The 19804-nt window shown below is 31.4% G+C and overlaps 2 protein-coding genes and 1 long non-coding RNA gene across 6 annotated transcripts in view; all 3 read left to right on the top strand.

The window, feature by feature from the left end:
* LOC139498748 (uncharacterized) overlaps positions 1 to 19804 on the top strand; it is a 47453-nt gene that overhangs the window by 19016 nt on the left and 8633 nt on the right. The window contains exons 1-6 of one of the 4 annotated variants that reach the window (XM_071287285.1): positions 12240 to 12495; positions 13688 to 13780; positions 15486 to 15668; positions 16447 to 16565; positions 18280 to 18400; positions 19612 to 19737. The exons of 1 other annotated variant lie outside the window; for it this stretch is intronic. In XM_071287285.1, the coding sequence (XP_071143386.1) occupies positions 13714 to 13780; positions 15486 to 15668; positions 16447 to 16565; positions 18280 to 18400; positions 19612 to 19737 (616 nt within the window). In that variant the 5' untranslated portion in view covers positions 12240 to 12495; positions 13688 to 13713. Of the gene's footprint in view, positions 1 to 12239; positions 12496 to 13687; positions 13781 to 15485; positions 15669 to 16446; positions 16566 to 18279; positions 18401 to 19611; positions 19738 to 19804 lie in introns of those variants that run through there. 2 more of the 4 variants (XM_071287287.1, XM_071287288.1) reach the window with 2 other exon arrangements.
* LOC139498749 (uncharacterized) lies at positions 1296 to 9248 on the top strand. The gene is made up of 3 exons (XR_011658003.1): positions 1296 to 1398; positions 2398 to 2476; positions 8328 to 9248. It is a non-coding gene; the product is annotated as an uncharacterized lncRNA (long non-coding RNA).
* LOC139498747 (piggyBac transposable element-derived protein 4-like) lies at positions 3762 to 7461 on the top strand. Its single transcript, XM_071287284.1, has 6 exons — positions 3762 to 4316; positions 4586 to 4930; positions 5254 to 5454; positions 5935 to 6213; positions 6515 to 6696; positions 7082 to 7461. Exons 1-6 carry the CDS (start codon positions 4036 to 4038, stop codon positions 7414 to 7416), a joined length of 1623 nt encoding a protein of 540 aa, XP_071143385.1. The 5' UTR covers positions 3762 to 4035; the 3' UTR covers positions 7417 to 7461.

The raw sequence follows: 19804 nt of genomic DNA on the forward strand, positions 1-19804 counted from the left end.
ATAATTAAAAAATATATTTTTTAACTCCAGCAAAAATTTTAACTTACAACCATGCCAAAAATATCATTTGACTTATTCGAATGCAAAACTATAAAGCAATGCATTCCGATGATATTATAAAAAACGCAAACTATGGTAACAAGGATGAAGCTGCTTTTTGATGTGTATTTTAGGTCAATGGTCCTACTAGAACAAACAAAAACCATATCAGCCTCATTTAGCAATTACAAATTTAAATTTATCAATGCAAATATACACCGATCAATTTAAGCACCACACATTTAGTTTTGATATTGAGCGTTTTCAGTTTTACAGCTTTAATCTTTTAATACGTATAGACATTTGGTAACCTGATACAAGCGTTTCGTTCATGTGGATCATGTAACCTACAAATGCCTTAGACAAGACACATTTCAATAATTTATCATAATTTTAAATCAATATGGTACAAATCAGCATACACGTACATAAGGTTTGAAAATCTTTGCACAACAAATATCACCGTTCACACAGGATATCACACAGGTTCCCGTTAAATGATGACGTCATAAAACAAAATATCTGACGCCACAATGGAAAAGTGATTGTTGTTGACGTCAAAAGTTCAAGCGGCCGGGTCAGCCGGGATTAGCGATAAGGTGTACAATTCACTTTCGAGATTATTTTTCTTTAAATAATGAACATGATGAAACACTTAGTAATACATGACTTATTTAAAAAAACAATCATGAACTATCCTATATAAAGCAACTTTGTAATTAAAATGTATTCAATAAATATCAATTATGACAAAAAAATACAGATAAGGAAATCTTTGGTGACCTTTGGCTGTTTTCTGCACTAAGGTAAGACTGTTGTTTCTTCGACACATTCCCTATTTCCATTCTAAATTATTTTATTTTGAAAATATGCATACCCACTGATGAGGTTGATGTTACGACAAATCGAATAAAGTTGTAATCAATCAAACCTTCGTGGAATATTGATATATTTAATGTGTTAATTCTTCAGGTACTCCAATTGAATCTCAAAAGGAACTATACAAAAGCTCTATTTCATTGCATAGTTGTCGGGGTGAAGGTAAGCAATTCATTGCATGTGTTATGTAAGTGTGACGTTGTCAATGTTAGGCATCACTTTCCTTATATATCGTTTAATTTCTGCAATCAAACCAGTAATATGACATTTAAAGATAATAGCAGTAGAAACCAGTGTGGACAAAAGAAACTAAATGCGATTGATAGATAAAATAATCGACACAATAAGGTGGATTTTCAGATGTCTTTTATGTCTATTTTTAATTCATGTATGGTTTCCATTTCTTTTTGTCTTTTGTGTTAATTGTATGTAATTGACTTTCAGACCCTGATACAGGAGAAACAGATAATCAGAGTTCAGGTAAAGTGTAAATAAGATACTTACTAATTGTGAATGACAGATATTTCTTAATTCTATAAATGTTCATACAAAATGTAAAAAGTAAATTTTGTAGGTTGAATTTTTGTGTTTTTTTTTACAAAGATTTGGTGCATACATTTAGGACAAAAACTTTCAACAAATCATTGTCAAAAGAATTACAACAACACAAACAGGGCAACAACTTGTATATGGATATTTTTATCTTAAAGTTACAATAAGGCAATCAACATGATGCAAAGACGACCCCCATCATGGTTTTGAGTTAAACAAGTTACTAGCTGCCGATCAAAGATATACAATGTAGACAAGAACATAAACTGTCGTCCTTTGAAGCGAATGTACCAATTCCTATGGTTACGAACTGTGCGCCTCTCCTTGCTAACCTCTTCTTATTTTCATATTAATCGGAGTTCCTTCGGATCAAAAAGCCAGGTTATTTCATTCAGTATTGATGTTGTTCTTTCCATAAACAATCCGAACTTTTCTGATTAGGTTCCGTTTATATATCCTCCAGAACCAGAAATTAAGAGAAAAAAGAATCACGGCTTTCTCTTGCTGATTTTTAGACTTATTCCTCGAATTTGACAAACACAGTCAACTCAGTACCAGAATCTATGACATATAAGACAATTTTAATTTTAAAATTATCCATTTCCCCCCACCACAATAGCAATAAATCAACTTCAACAACATATGGAATATATATTTGCTTGTGTTATTGTGCTATAGCAGATTTTCTGTTCTAAACTTTCATTTTTGCTTATGTGCCATTATACCTTTTTGTGCTTCTTTGTATATATTTATAATTTTGGTGAAATTTTGTATTTTTGTGTTGAATATCGACAAAAGACATGTATAAAATTCAAGCAATACCACTGATAATACTTTTATGTATAGTTATTTGTGTTTGCTTCAAAATTGTTGATACGTAGGAGATTGTACCATTGCAGTGAAGAAAACTGTTGTTTTTTTTCTCAGGTATGATAGTTGGAATTGTGGTATCAATATCTGTGATAGTAGTGATAATATTTGTGATACTAGCATTCATGTACCGCAGGTAATTGTTTTTTTGTTTCCGTAAATACATGAAATATGTGCATACGTCTATTGACTACAGGGTTATCAAATACAACATGCTTTTCATGAAAAGACGCCAGTGGTTCATAAAATAGAAAAATATGTTTAAATTGACGTTATCACATTTCAGTTAATTTTCCCCTGGCGCGTCTGGCGTACTAAGTTATTATCCTGGTAAATTTGATAACTGTTTATACCCTTGGGTCCACTGCTGGTGGACGTTTCGTCATCGAGGGTATCACCAGCCCAGAAGTCAACACTTCGGTGTTGACATGAATATCAATAATGTGGTCATTTTTATAAATTTCCTGTTTACAAAACTTTGAATTTTTCGAAATACTAAGGATTTTCTTATTCAAGGCAAAGATTACCTAAGCCCTATTTGGCACATTTTTTTGGGAATTTTGGATCCTCAATGCTCTTCAACTTTGTATTTGTTTGGCTTTATATAAAATATTGATATTAGCGTCACTGATGAGTTGTATGAAGACGAAACGCGCGTATGGCGTACTAAGTTATAATCCTGGTACCTTCGATAACTAGTTACACCACAGGGTCGATGCCCCACTGGTGGACGCTTCGTCCGCCAGGGTATCACCTGCCCAGTAGTCAACACTTCGGTGTTGACATGAATATCAATAATGTGGTCATTTTTATAAATTTCTTGTTTACAAAACTTTGAATTTTTCGAAAAACTAAGGAATTTCTTATCCCAGACAAACATTACCTTAGCCGTATTTGGCACATTTTTTTTTAGGAATTTTGGATCCTCAATGCTCTTCAACTTTGTACTTGTTTGGTTTTATAAATAGTTTGATATGAGCGTCACTGATGGGTCTTATGAAGACAAAACGCGCGTGTATCGTACTAAATCATAATCCTTGTACCTTTGATAACTATTGACTTAACCAATTATAAGTCACTATCGAGTGTTACACATACTTGAAATTGTTATATCCATGAGTATTACAACACGTGACACAAATGGTTGCAGAATCTACCTACCTTTTCTGGAGGCAGGAAACTATACCAGATTCTGATGAGGTTCTTGTTGACCGAAATTAAATTGTTTGTCTATTTTCCCATGAACCTTTTTGTCCTTTTATCGTATTTTGTTTCTTTGTAATGAAATTGTATTTGAATGTCTCCATAGTACATTCTGCTTTAATTAGTTCATGTTGTTTTTCATCACGCACGTGTATTTAGCATTGAGTTGATATAAACTGTTTTTGTGTGTACTACCATTATTTAATAAAGCAACCTTTAACCCTTTCGGTGCCAAAGCGACATATATGTCGTTTGGGGGTTGACTGCCGAAGCGACAAATATGTCGTTTGGGGGTTGACTGCCGATGCGACATATATGTCGTTTAATTGGTTTTAATAAAACAATCATATTTTATTTCTTTTTGTCTTTTATGCTTTTGATATTCTTATATAATATATACATTGTTGTTTTGAATTCATTATGACGTAATACGTTAAGTATATATGACGTCATAAATGTCAAAAGATCGCCTGTACTGTTCCCGACATAGCTATGGAAGACAGTGACGGTGACATAACAGACATAGTAACTTCGGGCGACGAAGATTCTGACGATGCTGATGTTGAAATGCCAGACAATGCTGCAAGACAGCCTAACCCTTGGTTTTCTGTGGTAGACAAAGAAACGTTTGAGCTAGACGTTAATCGTGATTTCGAGGAACGGATTGGGCCGTGTGGATTTGAAGCCAATTTTTCACCGGTGGATTACTTTGATAAATTTTTGAAAACAGAAGATGATGACTTGATTGATCGCATTGTAGATGAAACAAATAGGTACATTATTGGTTTTATATGTTTCAAATTATAACGTTCTTAATTTTCTTTGAATGTATATTTATATATTTCCGTAATATAATTGCGGTCTACAAATCAATTTTCAAAGTATTCTAATAATTAAATAACGCTCCAAAAGATAGCAAAGACATTTTTTCACAATATTAATTTAAAAGTTCTTGCTACCCTCCCACCCCCCCCCCCCCTCATCCAACAAAAACACCAGTAATCCTGTATATCCAATAACATATAACTGGTTTTGTCAACAGGTATGCCAACCAGTGCCAAACTACAGAGAATCCAACAAGACATGCCAGATCAAACGAATGGTCACCAGTTAGATATGCTGAGATGAGAGCCTTTATTGGTCTTGTTCTCGCGATGGGTATCGTAAAGAAATCCTCCATTGAAAGCTATTGGGAAGCGTCTGGTATCTCTGAAACCCCAAATTTCAGGGATGTGATGTCCAGAAATAGATTTCAGGCAATACTGAGATATCTGCATTGCAGCAACAATACAACAGCAGTTCCAAGAGGTCAGCCAGGATACGACCCCCTCCACAAGATAAATCCAGTTGTTGAATTCTTCAATGAAGTGTTCGAACTTAATTATAGGTAAATGTCAACTCAAATATAGAAATATACACAAGTCATTACGCGGTCATGTTTCCATGTTAAAAATAAACATAAATTTATTGCTGGAACTGAGACGAATTTTGTCCTAATCATATTTTCCACTGCATACTAACTGTCATTGATTTAACACTGGTACCTTTTGTTTCGGGAAAGATAAGAGTAAAAAAAATCAATGTAATCAAAATTGTACAATCTGGTTTTGTCGTTCATTATGAAATTCTAAAATATACATATTATTTTTTAATGTATTTTTTTTTTAATTGAGACAAGACTTGTTGTAAATAGATTTTACGGATTTTCAGACTATCTCAAAACATAGTTGTGGATGAGAGAATAGTTGGTTTCAAAGGGCGTCATGTTTTGAAACAATACATTTCAAACAAGAAGGCACACAGATGGGGAGCAAAGTTGTTCGTCTTAGCTGAATCCAGAACAGGTTTTACCCATCAGATAAATGTGTACAAAGGGAAACGAAATACAGAACGCCATCCCAATGGACAAGGGTAAGTGAAAAAAAGGGGGTGGTAACTCTGGATTTTCAGGTTTAGCGAAAATGCCAAAATAATATCGGCGAGATAATTTTTATGAAAATACCTTATCGGAAAAGAACACGAAAAATATTACTTTAATTGACTCAAATTAACATGATTGTTTCTGTAAATCGATGGCGACTGTATTGCGAATGAATATGACAATCCATGAAAGTAGACCAAAATTTACGCACATCTCCAGGTTTATACAGGGTATAACTTAATGACGCTGTTAATTAAGAAATGCCTACTTCTTATAATCAAGTAAGGCCGAATATAAGACACGCATATTTAACATTTTGACTTGATAAAAAGTTCTAATTCTTACCTATTTCTAGCTAATCGTTTCATTTTGTTATTGTCGGTTTTCCTTTTATTTTTTTTCGTCATGATTATACATGCAATATTTGTGACTGGACAAACACTCAATCAATCAATCAATTTTTTTTATAGATATAAATCGGTAATGGATTTAGTACGTCCTCATTTTGGCAAAAACCATCATGTAACTATGGATAATTGGTTTTCATCACCTAAACTGATGAACGACCTAAGGAACCGGGGAACGTATGCAACAGGAACTGTAATAGCAAGACGGAAGGGCTTACCTGCAAGTTTTAAAACAGCTCGGCTCCCCAAAGGAAGTGTTGTTAAATCACAGAGAGATCTTTTGGCTATTTTGTACGTAGATCGGAGAAATGTGACTTTCCTGACAACAAGTGAAAATGCACGGTAAGTTTCTTGTTTTTCAACCCAGCTTTGTCCGATAGGCCAATCCCTATATAATTTGAACGTACTTCAGCCCGGTATATAATTTGACAATACTTGACTTTTAAAATAAAAAGTTATTAAAATACAACGTTGTCAAAAAAATACTTACATCGTGGAATATATGAAATACTTTCTTACACAATGTCAAAATTAACTATACAACAAAGTATACAAGCTTGAAGTAACAGTCATGGCTAATAAAATTATAATATCACCAAAGTAAACATACAATAAAACAAGTCTTACTTAATATACTTTTCAGAACTGTGCGAAAAGTTAATAGTAAAGGTAGAGTTGGGTCTGCTCCAAGTGTTGTCCACAAATACAACCAGACCATGGGCGGTGTCGAACTTGGGGATCAGCTTTTGCTTAAATTTGAGCCACAATTTAAAGGTGTGAAACTCTGGAGAAAAATTCTCTTCAACCTTCTTACTACAGCTACAGGTATGTCTCATCTTAAACATTTGCAAGCTTTTTTAGTTGTCAATTCAAAGCCTAACTAAAAGACTATGTGCTTATGTTCAGTTGCAAATATTTCATGCATTGCCTAGAACAAGGATAAGTTGATATAAGTACCACGTATGATTTTTTTCACTCGTTACCGTTATCATTTCTTATCTAATTACAAGTATATAGCTTACTGTTTTGTGTGAGCTAATGCTCCGTGTTGAAGGCCGTACTTTGACCTATAATTGTTAACTTTCTATACACTGACTTGGATGGAGAGTTGTCTCTTTGGCACTTATACCACATCTTCTTATTTATATATATGTATATAATAGATTTGCACGGACTTAAACAAATAAACTTGCACTTAATATTTTTTCAGTAAATGCATATATATGCTACAGAAACTGTTTTCTTGTCCAGAGGAAATTAGACCATGTGAAATTTCAAAACGCAGTAGTTCGTGGTTTGATCGGGGATTTTAGAGGAGGCAACAGAAGGAGGGGGAGAAGACCAGACAACATTCCTATTGCAAATGCAATAAGGATGCATTTTCTTGATGTTATTCCTGATGGCAAGAGGCGAAAATGTGTTAAGTGTTCAGGTTATAACAAGTACAGGAAATCCCGTATATCAACATGGTGTTCTGTATGTGGCGTGGGTCTTTGTGTTGGTCGATGTTTCAGAGAGTTTCATTCATATGGACAGGAAGAGTAAACAGTTGCATTTTGAAATATTATTCATGTAAAATACAGTGCAATAATAAAGGATCTTTTAAAAAGATTTCATGTTGTATTAAACAAATGAGTTAAAAAAAGTCAAGGATTTTTTTTTTCGCTGAAAATTCTTTTGTGTTCTCTAAAAGTTAAAAGAAGAACAAAAAAGATTTATGATTATTTCAAAGCGAAGAAATATTTTTAAAACATTTCTGTGTTTGTTGGTCCTCATTTCATGAAATTCTGTCAACGAACGACTTCGTTTTGATCTTTTGAAAACACGAGTTTTTGTATAAACTTTTGACGTTTTCACAACGACGGCGGCGATATTTTATTTTTATTTGGCTGTAGAACGTCACTCGGTGAAATCTTTATGGTGACGTTTCTAACGTCGGGAATTTGAATTCGGCACCGAAAGGGTTAAAACATTACCCTAGATCTTAATGAGGTTCTTGAAGCCCAAATTTAAGCTGTTCGTCTATTGTTTCGTGAACTTTTAATCGTCTTTCATTTTTTTGTAACGATGTTTGTTTAGAATATCTCCATGTTAAACGTATCAGCTGCATTTTTTTAATAATTCATGTTGTTTTTCATCCGACAAGCACACTTTTATTTAGCATGGAGTTGATATAATCTGTTTTTTTTGTACCAGCAATATTTAATAAAGCAAAAACATTATTTCAATGATGATAAACCTCATACATGTTGGATAATTGTTTTTATGCGTTAACAGTCCAGACTTGTTTCATAAGTTGATATTGTTTAGCGAATGAATAAGTATTCTTCCTGGGCTACCTATGTATTTATATATCAGAAATGCTTGAATGCAATAATTTGCTAACGTTGAAAAAATATACACTCTGTATGAGAAAAAAAATAAGGACATAGTTCTCTGTTTATTTATTTTTGCAGGACATATGCTAAAGAAAATGCATTATTGAATACAGCTGGTAGGGAAGATCGTAGCACAAACGACATAGATAATAATACAGTAATTTCTGACTGCCAACAGTTAGATAATGTTGCTGACGTACAGAAAATAACAAATGCATATGATCAGTTGAACGTTACACGTAATGTACACACTGAATCGACTAACGACCAGGCCAATACCTGTTTTTCCAGAGAAGAGTATAGCAAATATGAATCTATTGTAGACTCTAACGGGATAAATACTAATACAGTAATTTCGGAATACGAAGAGTTTTATAACGCCGATACAGATACAAGCTCACAAGCATATGATCAGTTAAATGTCACACGTGAAGTTCCAACTGATCCGACTAACTTTGTCTCCAAGATCACGGTCTCAACAGAAACACATAGCAAAAACCAATCGACAAAAGCAACAGCTGCTACTTCGGAATATGAACAAACAGTTAGATAATTCACAAAAGCATGACAACATGAACGTGAATGGTCAATTACAATCAATCAAAAAACTCTTATCCCTTTTTTTGAAGATAACGTGTAATTCATTAATCAATGAAGATAAACAAACATTTAACTTTAATTGGTGTACCATTTCATCGTTCATCTAGATGTATACCCATATTGTTAATCCAAATTATAATAATTTTAAGATATAATGGTAAGTTGATGACAGTGACTTATATGAGTTAAACAGGACCGCGAAGGAATACTCACTTGGTTGTAATGTTTGTATCTTTTTATTTATATTTAACTGACTGTGTAAATATCAAGAATGATCTTAAATTTTGCCTGATTTTTTCGTAAATTCTCTTTAAAACTTTAATTGTAAATTACTCTTTTCAACACTAATAACATATCGCCATTGACGTTTCTGTAATAAAAAATATAACAAGAATACTGGAATATGACTCTTTGTTAATGTCAAGATGAATTAGATAGTCACGGAACATGTAGTCGATTCGAAGGAAAAAAAACAAAATAAAAACAACGTTGAACATCCAGATTAATATTATGATACCATCATGCAGTCTATCTTTCATGCATGTCTGTGAACATTCTAACAAAAATGGAAACAAATCGTTTAAAATGTATACGTTAAATAATAATATACAAGAAAATATACAGAAATATATTAAGAACACGTCTAAGAATGGAAAAACCTCAAGAACATAACTCTGGCTTTGTGTAGTATAGTTTAGAATTTGTTCTAGTATAGTAAATAGTTTAACGTCCTTTAGTCGAGTATTTATAAGACATTGAAAAGAAGTCAAGAACTGTTTGAGTACAGGTCTATCACGATATCAGCATATTTCGTAAACACCAAGTATTTACATAACTTCAACATGTCCTTCCGAATTTGTCATCAACTTCATCTACTCAGCAAGGAATTATTACATGTTGAACAATGAAATTACAGGTTTAAAAGAAATTTAAAAAATATAAAATTTGTTTGAACTTGGTCACCTGTTGATTAATACGAATATTTTCATATCAAACAAAAAATTACTTGTACATGTATGTAATTAAATTTCTTAGCTAATTTTGACTCTTTTTGGAACTCAATATTAACATTTGAAATATATTGATGACGTCCAATTATATTGTATTATTTATTTTTATCAATCAAAAATATTTTCGAGGGTCTGTAAACCTTTCATATCTTCACGGCCTAATCATCAGGCCACAAGTCAAGAACTTTGTCGACTATTGTTGTTTGTCATTTTGAGACTTACATAGTGATATAATACCTTTGTTAAAAAATCAGTTCTATTAAGACCTTGATATATTATTATAGATGTAAAAAAGAAGATGATTCCCAATGAGACAACTCTTCAAAAGAGACCAAAAACTGGCACTAAGATTAACATTTATAGGTCACAGGACGGCCTTGAACAACGATTGACGTAACTCAAGCCGATAACTCGATCGTACTTATCGCCAAATTTTGTATTTGTATTATCTTGCTAATGTAATTAGTATTGTCACTCCTTTGTTTCAGATATACATATATGAATATAACTGATATGATAGTGTGTTTTTTTTTTGCTACATCTGACAGCAGCTCAAAGACATACATTTCTTAAGGATAACAAGGGCTCTATCAAAGTATGCAACAATAGACATGTGTCTATTCATCCTTAACCTAATACACTTTAAAACCTTTACACTCTACGTTGGCTACCTTGTGATACAATTAAATGTAATGTAACACATATATATCAATACACAATCCGATTGAAATATTATCTGATGATTTACTTTATATAATATGGTACAGTGCATGATATCTAGATATTTCATTTGTTTTCTTTGAAATAAAACACAAACAAATATTTGTTTAGATGCAAACTGGACACGCCATGATATTAAAGCATGTCATTTGACTAATGCGTTTTGTTCTCATTGTTTTCTGTTTCCTCAAAAGGTGAACAATATAAGAGATAATTATACATTCGTTTACCCTGTGTGAAATACTTTCTATGCATTGTCTTTTTGTTGAAATCACAATTTGATTGGAAGATATCATATAGTTTAAAAATTTTCGATTCGAAACAATAAAAAAGTACAACCCTTCGAACCCTAAATTGATTAACCCTAGTAGGAACGTGAACCTCCAACGCCGCACTACAACCGACATACAATCGATTGATATTGTTGTTGTGATCCGTATTTGTGAAAAATCATCGTGTACGTTAAACATACAATCAATTGACACTGTCGGAAAATATATACATATGTATTGTTTTACCCTCAATATACATCCTGTATTTGAGTGTTAATTGTTTAAATTCAAATCGTTGACTCATTAAGGTTTAAACAAATTAACAAATATAAAACGCGGACTGAGACAATGTGAGAAGAGGACCAAAATATGAAGAACTGCTGCCTAGACAAAAAAATCAACATAACTGGTTGTACAAAATAGAAACGTGTACAAAAAAAGCAAAACTATATTTGTGTACTTTGTATTTATTTAATTGTTAACCAGCTAATTGCAGGATAAAATTGTTATTTTTACCAGTAGTGTATAGACAGAACAAACACCTCTGTATATATTTTTACATTCCAGTCTTCATTAAATGATCAAAATTAGGACAATCTACATAAACCTAACAATATGCATTGGTCAAATTTTACAAATTCAACTAAAAATTAGCATCAATCTAATATCATGTTTATATCATATATATTGATCTGAAAGGTTTACATATTAAATAGAATGTATGTTCTTGTAGTCATGGGATTCCCCGAAACGACTTTACTATGTACCAAAGCATCTATACATCACTATGATCAATGTGATCTTTTAGAAACAACATAACAGTACTTGCCGAGTACACCAATGCAATTTTTATACAGAACGTATGGGTTTGGCAGAATTAGTGGCTGGTTGATTGAAACGTGTCGTCTCTCGATTTTGTTTTTGCCATTGCGTTTTCAGCTTTCCTTCTAGTTCAGCGTTTTCCACCTTTTATTCGAAGAATACATATAACTTTCCGACAAATTAGTGGTAACCCTAATGAGGATTTTCCCCTCAATGTAAAACAGTTTTCTAATAGCTCATTGTAAGAGAACAACAACCGTATTTTATTTAGTGAGAAACCCATTATTCTCTAACACTATAAAAATAATCTCTTCTCCAGAATAACTTTTCCTAAATGAATATTAACGAAATGAGTAATCATTAATCTAAATAAGACCTTTGATAATATCTATTTATGTATTACATTACATAAAATGTGTATTTACTAGTATTTAAACCTTATGATACGAAAATTACACAAATTATTTTTAAACCCTTTCTTGATCACACTACATCAAATTATGTATTTAAACTATTCGTAAAGTATGACATATATTTTTAAATAGTCTTTTGTTTGTAACCTTACATCCTTAACACTTCCTGTTATGTTTAAAACATGCATTTAAACAAGCTACTATATTTACAAATGTTGCAGCTTGTTTTCTGTCGTTTATTGTTTGTTATGTGTGTATTCTGTATATGACTAACATTATTCATAATTTGAGGACAAAGCTGTTTCGGTGGTTTATGACTTATAATGAAGTCCTGGTTGTAAACCGTTTGTTATTATCAAACAGCTGACACAACGATATTTTGAAATGGAATTGTACATCGTCACCTAAGGTAAATTATATATCTTAAATGGTTCCTAAAAAATATTTTTATTTTACATCAAGATCTAAATTTTATTTTTCTGGTAATAACATGTAGCATCTGCATATATGCAGTGAAGCTCTTGCCTATGGTGCTCGATATGTAATATAACACAATGGCACAATACGAATCTATTAATTAAAATAACAAAACAAATACAAAAAAAAATGTGACATAAAACGATTGGGAGTAAGCACATTTTAAATAAAAACACTTATACATGTTGTATATCTCCTTTTTGCCATATCAGTCCTATGTCCTGATTCATGAACTTACATTTATTGACATAAAAAAACCCATTCGTTTAAAGTACACATATATTGGCTAAAAGTACTTTTTTTAAATGTATTATCGAGTGAAAACATTTTCTATATCCTATTTTATGATACTGAGAACAATCTTAAGCGCTGAATTATGCTTGACGAACACAGGCGTGGCCGTTGGAAGGACGGGTATATATATGTATATATGCACATGACACCGACATTTAATGAATCAACTGCAAATCTTGGTTTTGTCTGAAACGCTGTCAAACAAAGACTTCATATCCCATTTAGAGTCATTCACGATCGTTCTCTAATTGTAACATCTTTTAAGAAAGAAACAGTAAAACAATTAAGCTGATCCATGTAGGAAAGACAAGCAATTATTTATCAACTGGCACATGAGAACGAATAAAATGGCTTCTAAATGAACTGCTGGACCGTAAATACAAAGATGTAAAAAGGTAATTAAAAGAATCTGTTTTATCAAAATGATTCCATCTTAACCGACCCTCTTGTAGCCCTTTTTGGAAATTCCTATCCTTCTTAAGCTAGACGACGTTAAAAATAGGAAATTGAAATGTTGTTGTTTTTTGTCCTTCGAAAATTATCTTCATTTTTAATTCAAAGAATCTTGCTTCTAACAGTCGCTGTCATATCAAGCAAAACACTAGTTTAGCTAGCTATAAAATCAGGTTTTACCAACCATTGTCTACAGAAGGAAAATTCTTGTACTATTTCAAGGATACAACAGTTGTCAATTTGTTTGATGTGATTGAGTATTTGATTTTGCCATTTGATTAGGGACTTTCTGTTTTAATTTTTTTATCAGAGTTCAGTATTGTTATGATTTTACTTTTCACTAGTTAGAATTCTAAGAATTGTTTTAATAATTTCAGAGAAACTTTAAGATATAAGACGAGGTATGAATATCCGAACACACACCTTTGTCAGGATTATATTTTTGACGTTTTCCTGGAAATGTGGTATGGGTTAGTAGTAATGAAATATTTGATTTAAAAAGCTAGCAAATAGTATATTAATATAACCAACAGTGATAATTTAATTAAATTCCCAGTATATATGTCGGTCATATTCTAAAAACTAACCCGGTTTGTTAAGAGAGCATAAAACAACTCACTAAGCTATATACATGTAGTATACAAATACAGCTTTTATATATCTAGTTATACTTTTCTTCGTCGTAGTCTGTTTTATGTATGTTCATTGCTAATATGGCATGAGGATAACACACTTTTGATATGTTTGTTTGTTGACCTGCTATCGCAGATGAGATTACCTTTGATGGGTTTGTTCATACTCATGAATACAACTGATATTATTCATCAATGAACTGGAATAATATATAGTGTACATAACAAATAACCTTAAGTCAACCACGATACACCAGGCCAAAGATTTATTGCAACAATGTAAGATCTGCATAATAACGGTTACATCTTTTGTTTTCAACTACATCGAATATAATTTCATGCTTATGTTACATCTTGAAATCTCTGATTTTGTCCAGTGTCAAAATAAGGAAGTTTTATATGGTTCATAAAATATGTCTACCAAAAACAAAGCGTTATGTTAATTACTAAAATAAGTGCTCGATTTATATATAAGTTATATGTAATAGAACAAGGATGTGTAAATAAAGCTCTAAACAATGCAAGCGCCTGACATAAGAATAGGTATACGTTATTCAAAAGATTTTTTATTTATGAAAATAAATGTCCGTTGTTAAAAGGAGCAATTTTTGTTCAGCAGTATACAAAATTATCTTACGATGATGTTTATTATTTTATTGTGTTTGTTTTACGTATCTTATGCACCTTTTTATCTATGATTCCTTACGACGAGAACATTTAAGCATGGATTCTCAAGATATCTTGTTCAAATTTAAATGACCAAAGCAAGACGACGAATGTGTCTTATTCTAGCAAAAGTCTTCATTTGTACCGTTGGTGGATATTGTGCATGTTTGTTTTAATTAAAATTGTATAGACTTATGCCTTTTTTAATTTTCATAAAAAATATATATATTGATTTTTGTGTTATTATCTTTTGTCTAAAGATTCAGATAACAGAACAATTTTCTTCAATTCTGAACACAATTAGCTTAACTGATCTCTGTCGGGATTACAAAACATAAACTAAATTCCATAGGTTCTGCTTATTATGAAGGCCGTATGATGACCTATTGATTTCATTTCTGTGTTATTTGCTCTCTTCTGAAGTGCTGTCTCATTACATTTCACCCCACAACTTCGTTTTGATAGAGCAGTCCATCAACTTAATCAAATACTCCAAGAACAACGAGATACAAAATGTAGTTATGCAAAATAAATAATAAAACATTAAATTGCAGTTTAAAGTATTCGTGGTCGTTTTTTTCAAGACCGTATGTACGTGCTATATATAGTTTTCTGTTAGTTTTTACTGAAGATTTTAATGTTTATCAGTAATAATGCATCGTTACTATATCAAGTCTAAACAATAATTATTGCCGTTTGAAATAAAGCAAATCCTGTTTTTAATCAGGTCCTGATTGGTTGGTCTTACAATTGTAGGTTATGTTATCTTCTTTTAATATCATGTACATGTCACTGTGTCTCCTTCTCCAAAAAGAGGGGTTAATTACAGCATACTCTAATACTAGACTTACGTACAAGGAAATCCTATCAATTTCAGTTAGCGGATCGGAAACCACAATGAAAACATGGAAACAAGCAGTTTTAGATTGCAATTGGAATAACTCGTTTTTGGAAAGCAACACCACTGTTCTTAAACAGTACATGGTCAATCATACTAAAGTAAATGAAAGTATTTGGGTTGGAAGCTTTCAAGCTTTACTTCCTTGGATTGAAATAAGAGGTAGGTAATTCATACACTATTCTAAAGTGTCGGTTGATTTATTTTACTAAGGGAAAACTTTTTTTTTTTTTTATATTTATTCAATTCTGGTAACATAGGTGTTTCAAACTCGAGCAAGAAATGGAATTGAAATTGGGCTTGACTTTGGTATTTGAATAGCGAATGGTAATGCTTTACATATATTTACAGTAGAATATATACATATATACGTAAAATTGAATAAAACCCGATTGATTGGTTGTTCTGTAGTGCAATTATTTTCTAAATTTTCGCATACAAGAATGTGTTCCATAAAATCCATATTTATTAGTATTGTTGATATTGTTACATTAAGGGATACACTATTCAATTTTATCACACCATCTAGCTACAAGACATTGTCATTTGAAAACATGAATACTAGTATAAGTTTGAAGCCATATACAACATGCAACCAAACCTCGGATTCGTAGTCCTGTTTTACTTATAATGTTGTGTCATTGTCAGTTGTGTTGCTTATTCAGCAATCTTATCAGGTATTGCACGTTCAAATGTGTTGTCCAAAAACATTACTGAAAAGACAGTACTTGTCAGAACGTGCATCTGGTGTTGTAATATATTTTGTATTTGTACTAAAATTGTTTTCATTTATTTAAAAAAAATAGTGGTTAAGTATAAGCAGATATGTTCCAATCATTCATGTGTGCGAAAAAAATGTTTTAAAATGAAACCAATTTGACCAAAAAACCATTTCCATATGTCTGTTTTAAGCTTTCATTTTATTTCTTTTCATATAAAGGTTGTTACAATATACCACTTACATGCAACAGCTTAGAAAAAGATGAAACAAATGCTGCAAATTTACAGCTGTGTCAAGTCAAATGCATGAAAAGACGATATTTTGCATTTAACCAAAAAGTAGGTTTATATTTACTTTGATCCTTTGATAAAAATATAAATTTAAAAAAAATTTGAACCAACCGTTTAATCAGAAAAATTACTCTGGTTATAAAGTAGTTTGACAATTACTTATTTTGATCATCGAGAAGCTTAAGGATGTATTCTTCTGACGTTTAAGTCTCGTTCAGTCTCGTTGAAGTCTCGTTCTTCAATTATTTCCAAAACATGTGATACAAGTGGAAAATATCAAAGAATTTTAAAAATATTATAATCAAACATAACTGTGTGAAAAATTTGTGTATTTACAATGAATGGTTTTTGAGTAATCCAGTTTTCAAATTTTACGACCAATCAAGTCAGTATTTTTAGCCAATATTTTAAGAAAATGGGTGAGGGATACAAAAAATGATTTTGCAAGAATCAAGTACCTCTCATATCATTTTGGTCTTTTTAAATTTCTTAGATATGTATTTTTTCAATCATTTATAACAAAAAAGTTGAATTAATTTGCATTTTGTTCTAAAAACTGAGAAAAATAAAAAAAATAAAAAAAATTGGCTCCTCAGAGGTGTACATCCTTAATCTTAACAACACATTGTCATTAAAGCATTCTGCTAATTTTACAGAGTTATCTTTCTGTAGTGTTTGGTACCACCTTAAAAGCTATTTGAAATCTGTTCTTAACAAGAAATGTCAGAATCTTTTATTGGGTTGAACAGTTTAAGGACATACAATACAACATAAACACTAGAAAAAATCTGACTAAAAGTTTAACTCGTCTTATCCATAAAAAAAAACAACTCCTATACATGTACACAGCCAAAAATAATTAAGAAGGACAAATCTGAGGGTACTCTTGGTTATTGAACGTAATTAAATAAGATCCTTTATACAATCGCATGACAAAAACATTCATTTTTTTAAGTGAAAACTGTTATATTATCGTCTTTTAGGGACTACATTATAGAAAATAAAAACAACAATGATCCCTCAAACAATTTATATTATAATATTTCACTAAGAGAATCATATTTGTCTGTTTTGGTATGTTTGTCAAAATCTTTTCTTCCAAATTTGTTAATATTCTATAGTTCTCGTCATATACAGATATACGAAAACGTCATTACAATGATGATTTAACTTGGTATATTATATTTCCTTAATTATTCGCAGATTTATTGATTCCTTAAAAGAATCAAATTACTAGCCTAAAGTTAAAAATTGGCCGCTTCCAAATTGTGACTTTGAAAATAATTGCCTTGTTGTAATGAAACGCTCGTCCTGTTTACTCATGTTACTGTTTTATTTTTGTCCACTTCCGATTTGACTATATGTCTGTACCAACACATGAGAAAGTTAGGAATCTGACACTTGTTTTTCTTTCGTTTGATGCGTATGAGAATGACAATTTGCCATTTTATAAGAGGCTTTCTGATTTTAGTTTTCTTTGGATTTCGATTTTGTTGCTCTCTTTTACTTTGTTCTAGGTTTTTGACTTTATATAACTTTGGTTTAGAAATACTACCAAACAAAAAGTGTTTACCTATCCCTGAATTCAATACATTGGCATCTGTATTTCAAAACTAAAATGAACAATGCAGTTAAGGAAATAAAAAAACTGTAAAATTATTTTACAGTACTAGTTTATGCCTAAAACTAAATTACACAAAAAGCTAAAAAAAAAAAAAAAATCAGAAAATAAAATTCTCTATTTAAATGTATTTTTTTGTAGAATGAAAGATGTGTGTGCTTTGATGAACATGATATAGTAAAGAAAGAGACTGACAATGCAAGTTACTGTCAAGAATTTATAGACCGTGGAGACAACAATACACACGCTGTTGTATACAAAGGTTTGCATTAAGATGTTGTTTTTCTCTCCGACTATAAATGAAGCATGTGATCTATTGAGCAAACAACTAGACAAATACTTGTCAAAAGTAATGGCACAAACCATTATTGAATTTTCCGTCTTCCATAACAATAATTTTCCAAATGGTGTTGAAACTACATTTTCACAAAGTTTACAATAAACTCTTTAAGATAAACCAAAAATAACAACTCATATCGTAATGTTGTCTTCATTCGTATGATAAGAACGGCAGGATTCAACTTTTTTTGTTAAGTTCAATTATGTTAGATTTGGTATCACAACATGATAGCAGAGAAACCATAAAAGTATATATCAAAAAAGTTTTTTTGCGACGTTATATCTGAGTTGCGCCACCATGTCAATAAAAAAATATTACCACTCATTACTCCATTACTCATGCACAATAGAAATTCTCATTACTATATAGGTTTACGTTTTTTTCGCCTAAAATAACCCTGAAATATGTTCGAAACAAAATTAAGTTGTTCGCATGTACTATGATAATAATATATATACCATATTCATTTCTCATTTCGCAAGAAACATACATTCAATTTATTCATCAAGTAAGCGATAAAAGTCAGATACAACCACTATTGACAATTGGAAAGCCATTCCATTTGCCAAGATGTATAGAACTGGTTAAATGTTTAAAGATTCTCAATACAGAATCCCCAAGTGTGTTGTCGTATTTTTAATCTTATTATTTATTAGGACACATTGTTGAGTACAATACTTGTCGCACTATAAATGCACTGTGATGTCTTCTTCTCTTGATTATATGAAGCCAACCAACTCAATAGATATAGGAAGATGTGGTGTGAGTGCCAACGAGATAACTCTCCATCCAAATAACAATCTATAACAGTAAACCATTATAGTTTAATGTACGGCCTTTGACACGGAGCCTTAGCTCATACCGAACATCAAGCAATTAAGGACCCCAATATTACTAGTGTAAAACCATTCAAACGGGAAAACCAATGGTCTTATCTATATAACAAACGAAAAACGAGAAACACGTTTAAATTAAATATACAAATGCTTGTATTTGTGTGTATTACGTGGTTGAATATACTTCTTCTTTCGATGATATAGTTTTTTTTTGTATAAAAGCATGATATATGATACATTGTTTCTGCATATTTGTTTAATCTAAAAAACAAAAAAATATGTTCTTTGTATCTCTAGTTTTTGATAGATCATTAAATTTAGCGGGTTATAACCATGACTGCCTGTTTTACCAATGTCACTCAAATGGCTCAAAGTTAAATTTTTCTACAAAAGAATGTTATACATCTGCCAGATCGTACTGTCGTAAGTATATGATATTATGAATAACAAAATCGGTAGGAATGGATTTGTATTGTCAGACGATCGTTTT

The sequence above is a fragment of the Mytilus edulis genome, chromosome 12, assembly GCF_963676685.1.
Source record: "Mytilus edulis chromosome 12, xbMytEdul2.2, whole genome shotgun sequence".
NCBI lineage: Eukaryota > Metazoa > Mollusca > Bivalvia > Mytilida > Mytilidae > Mytilus > Mytilus edulis.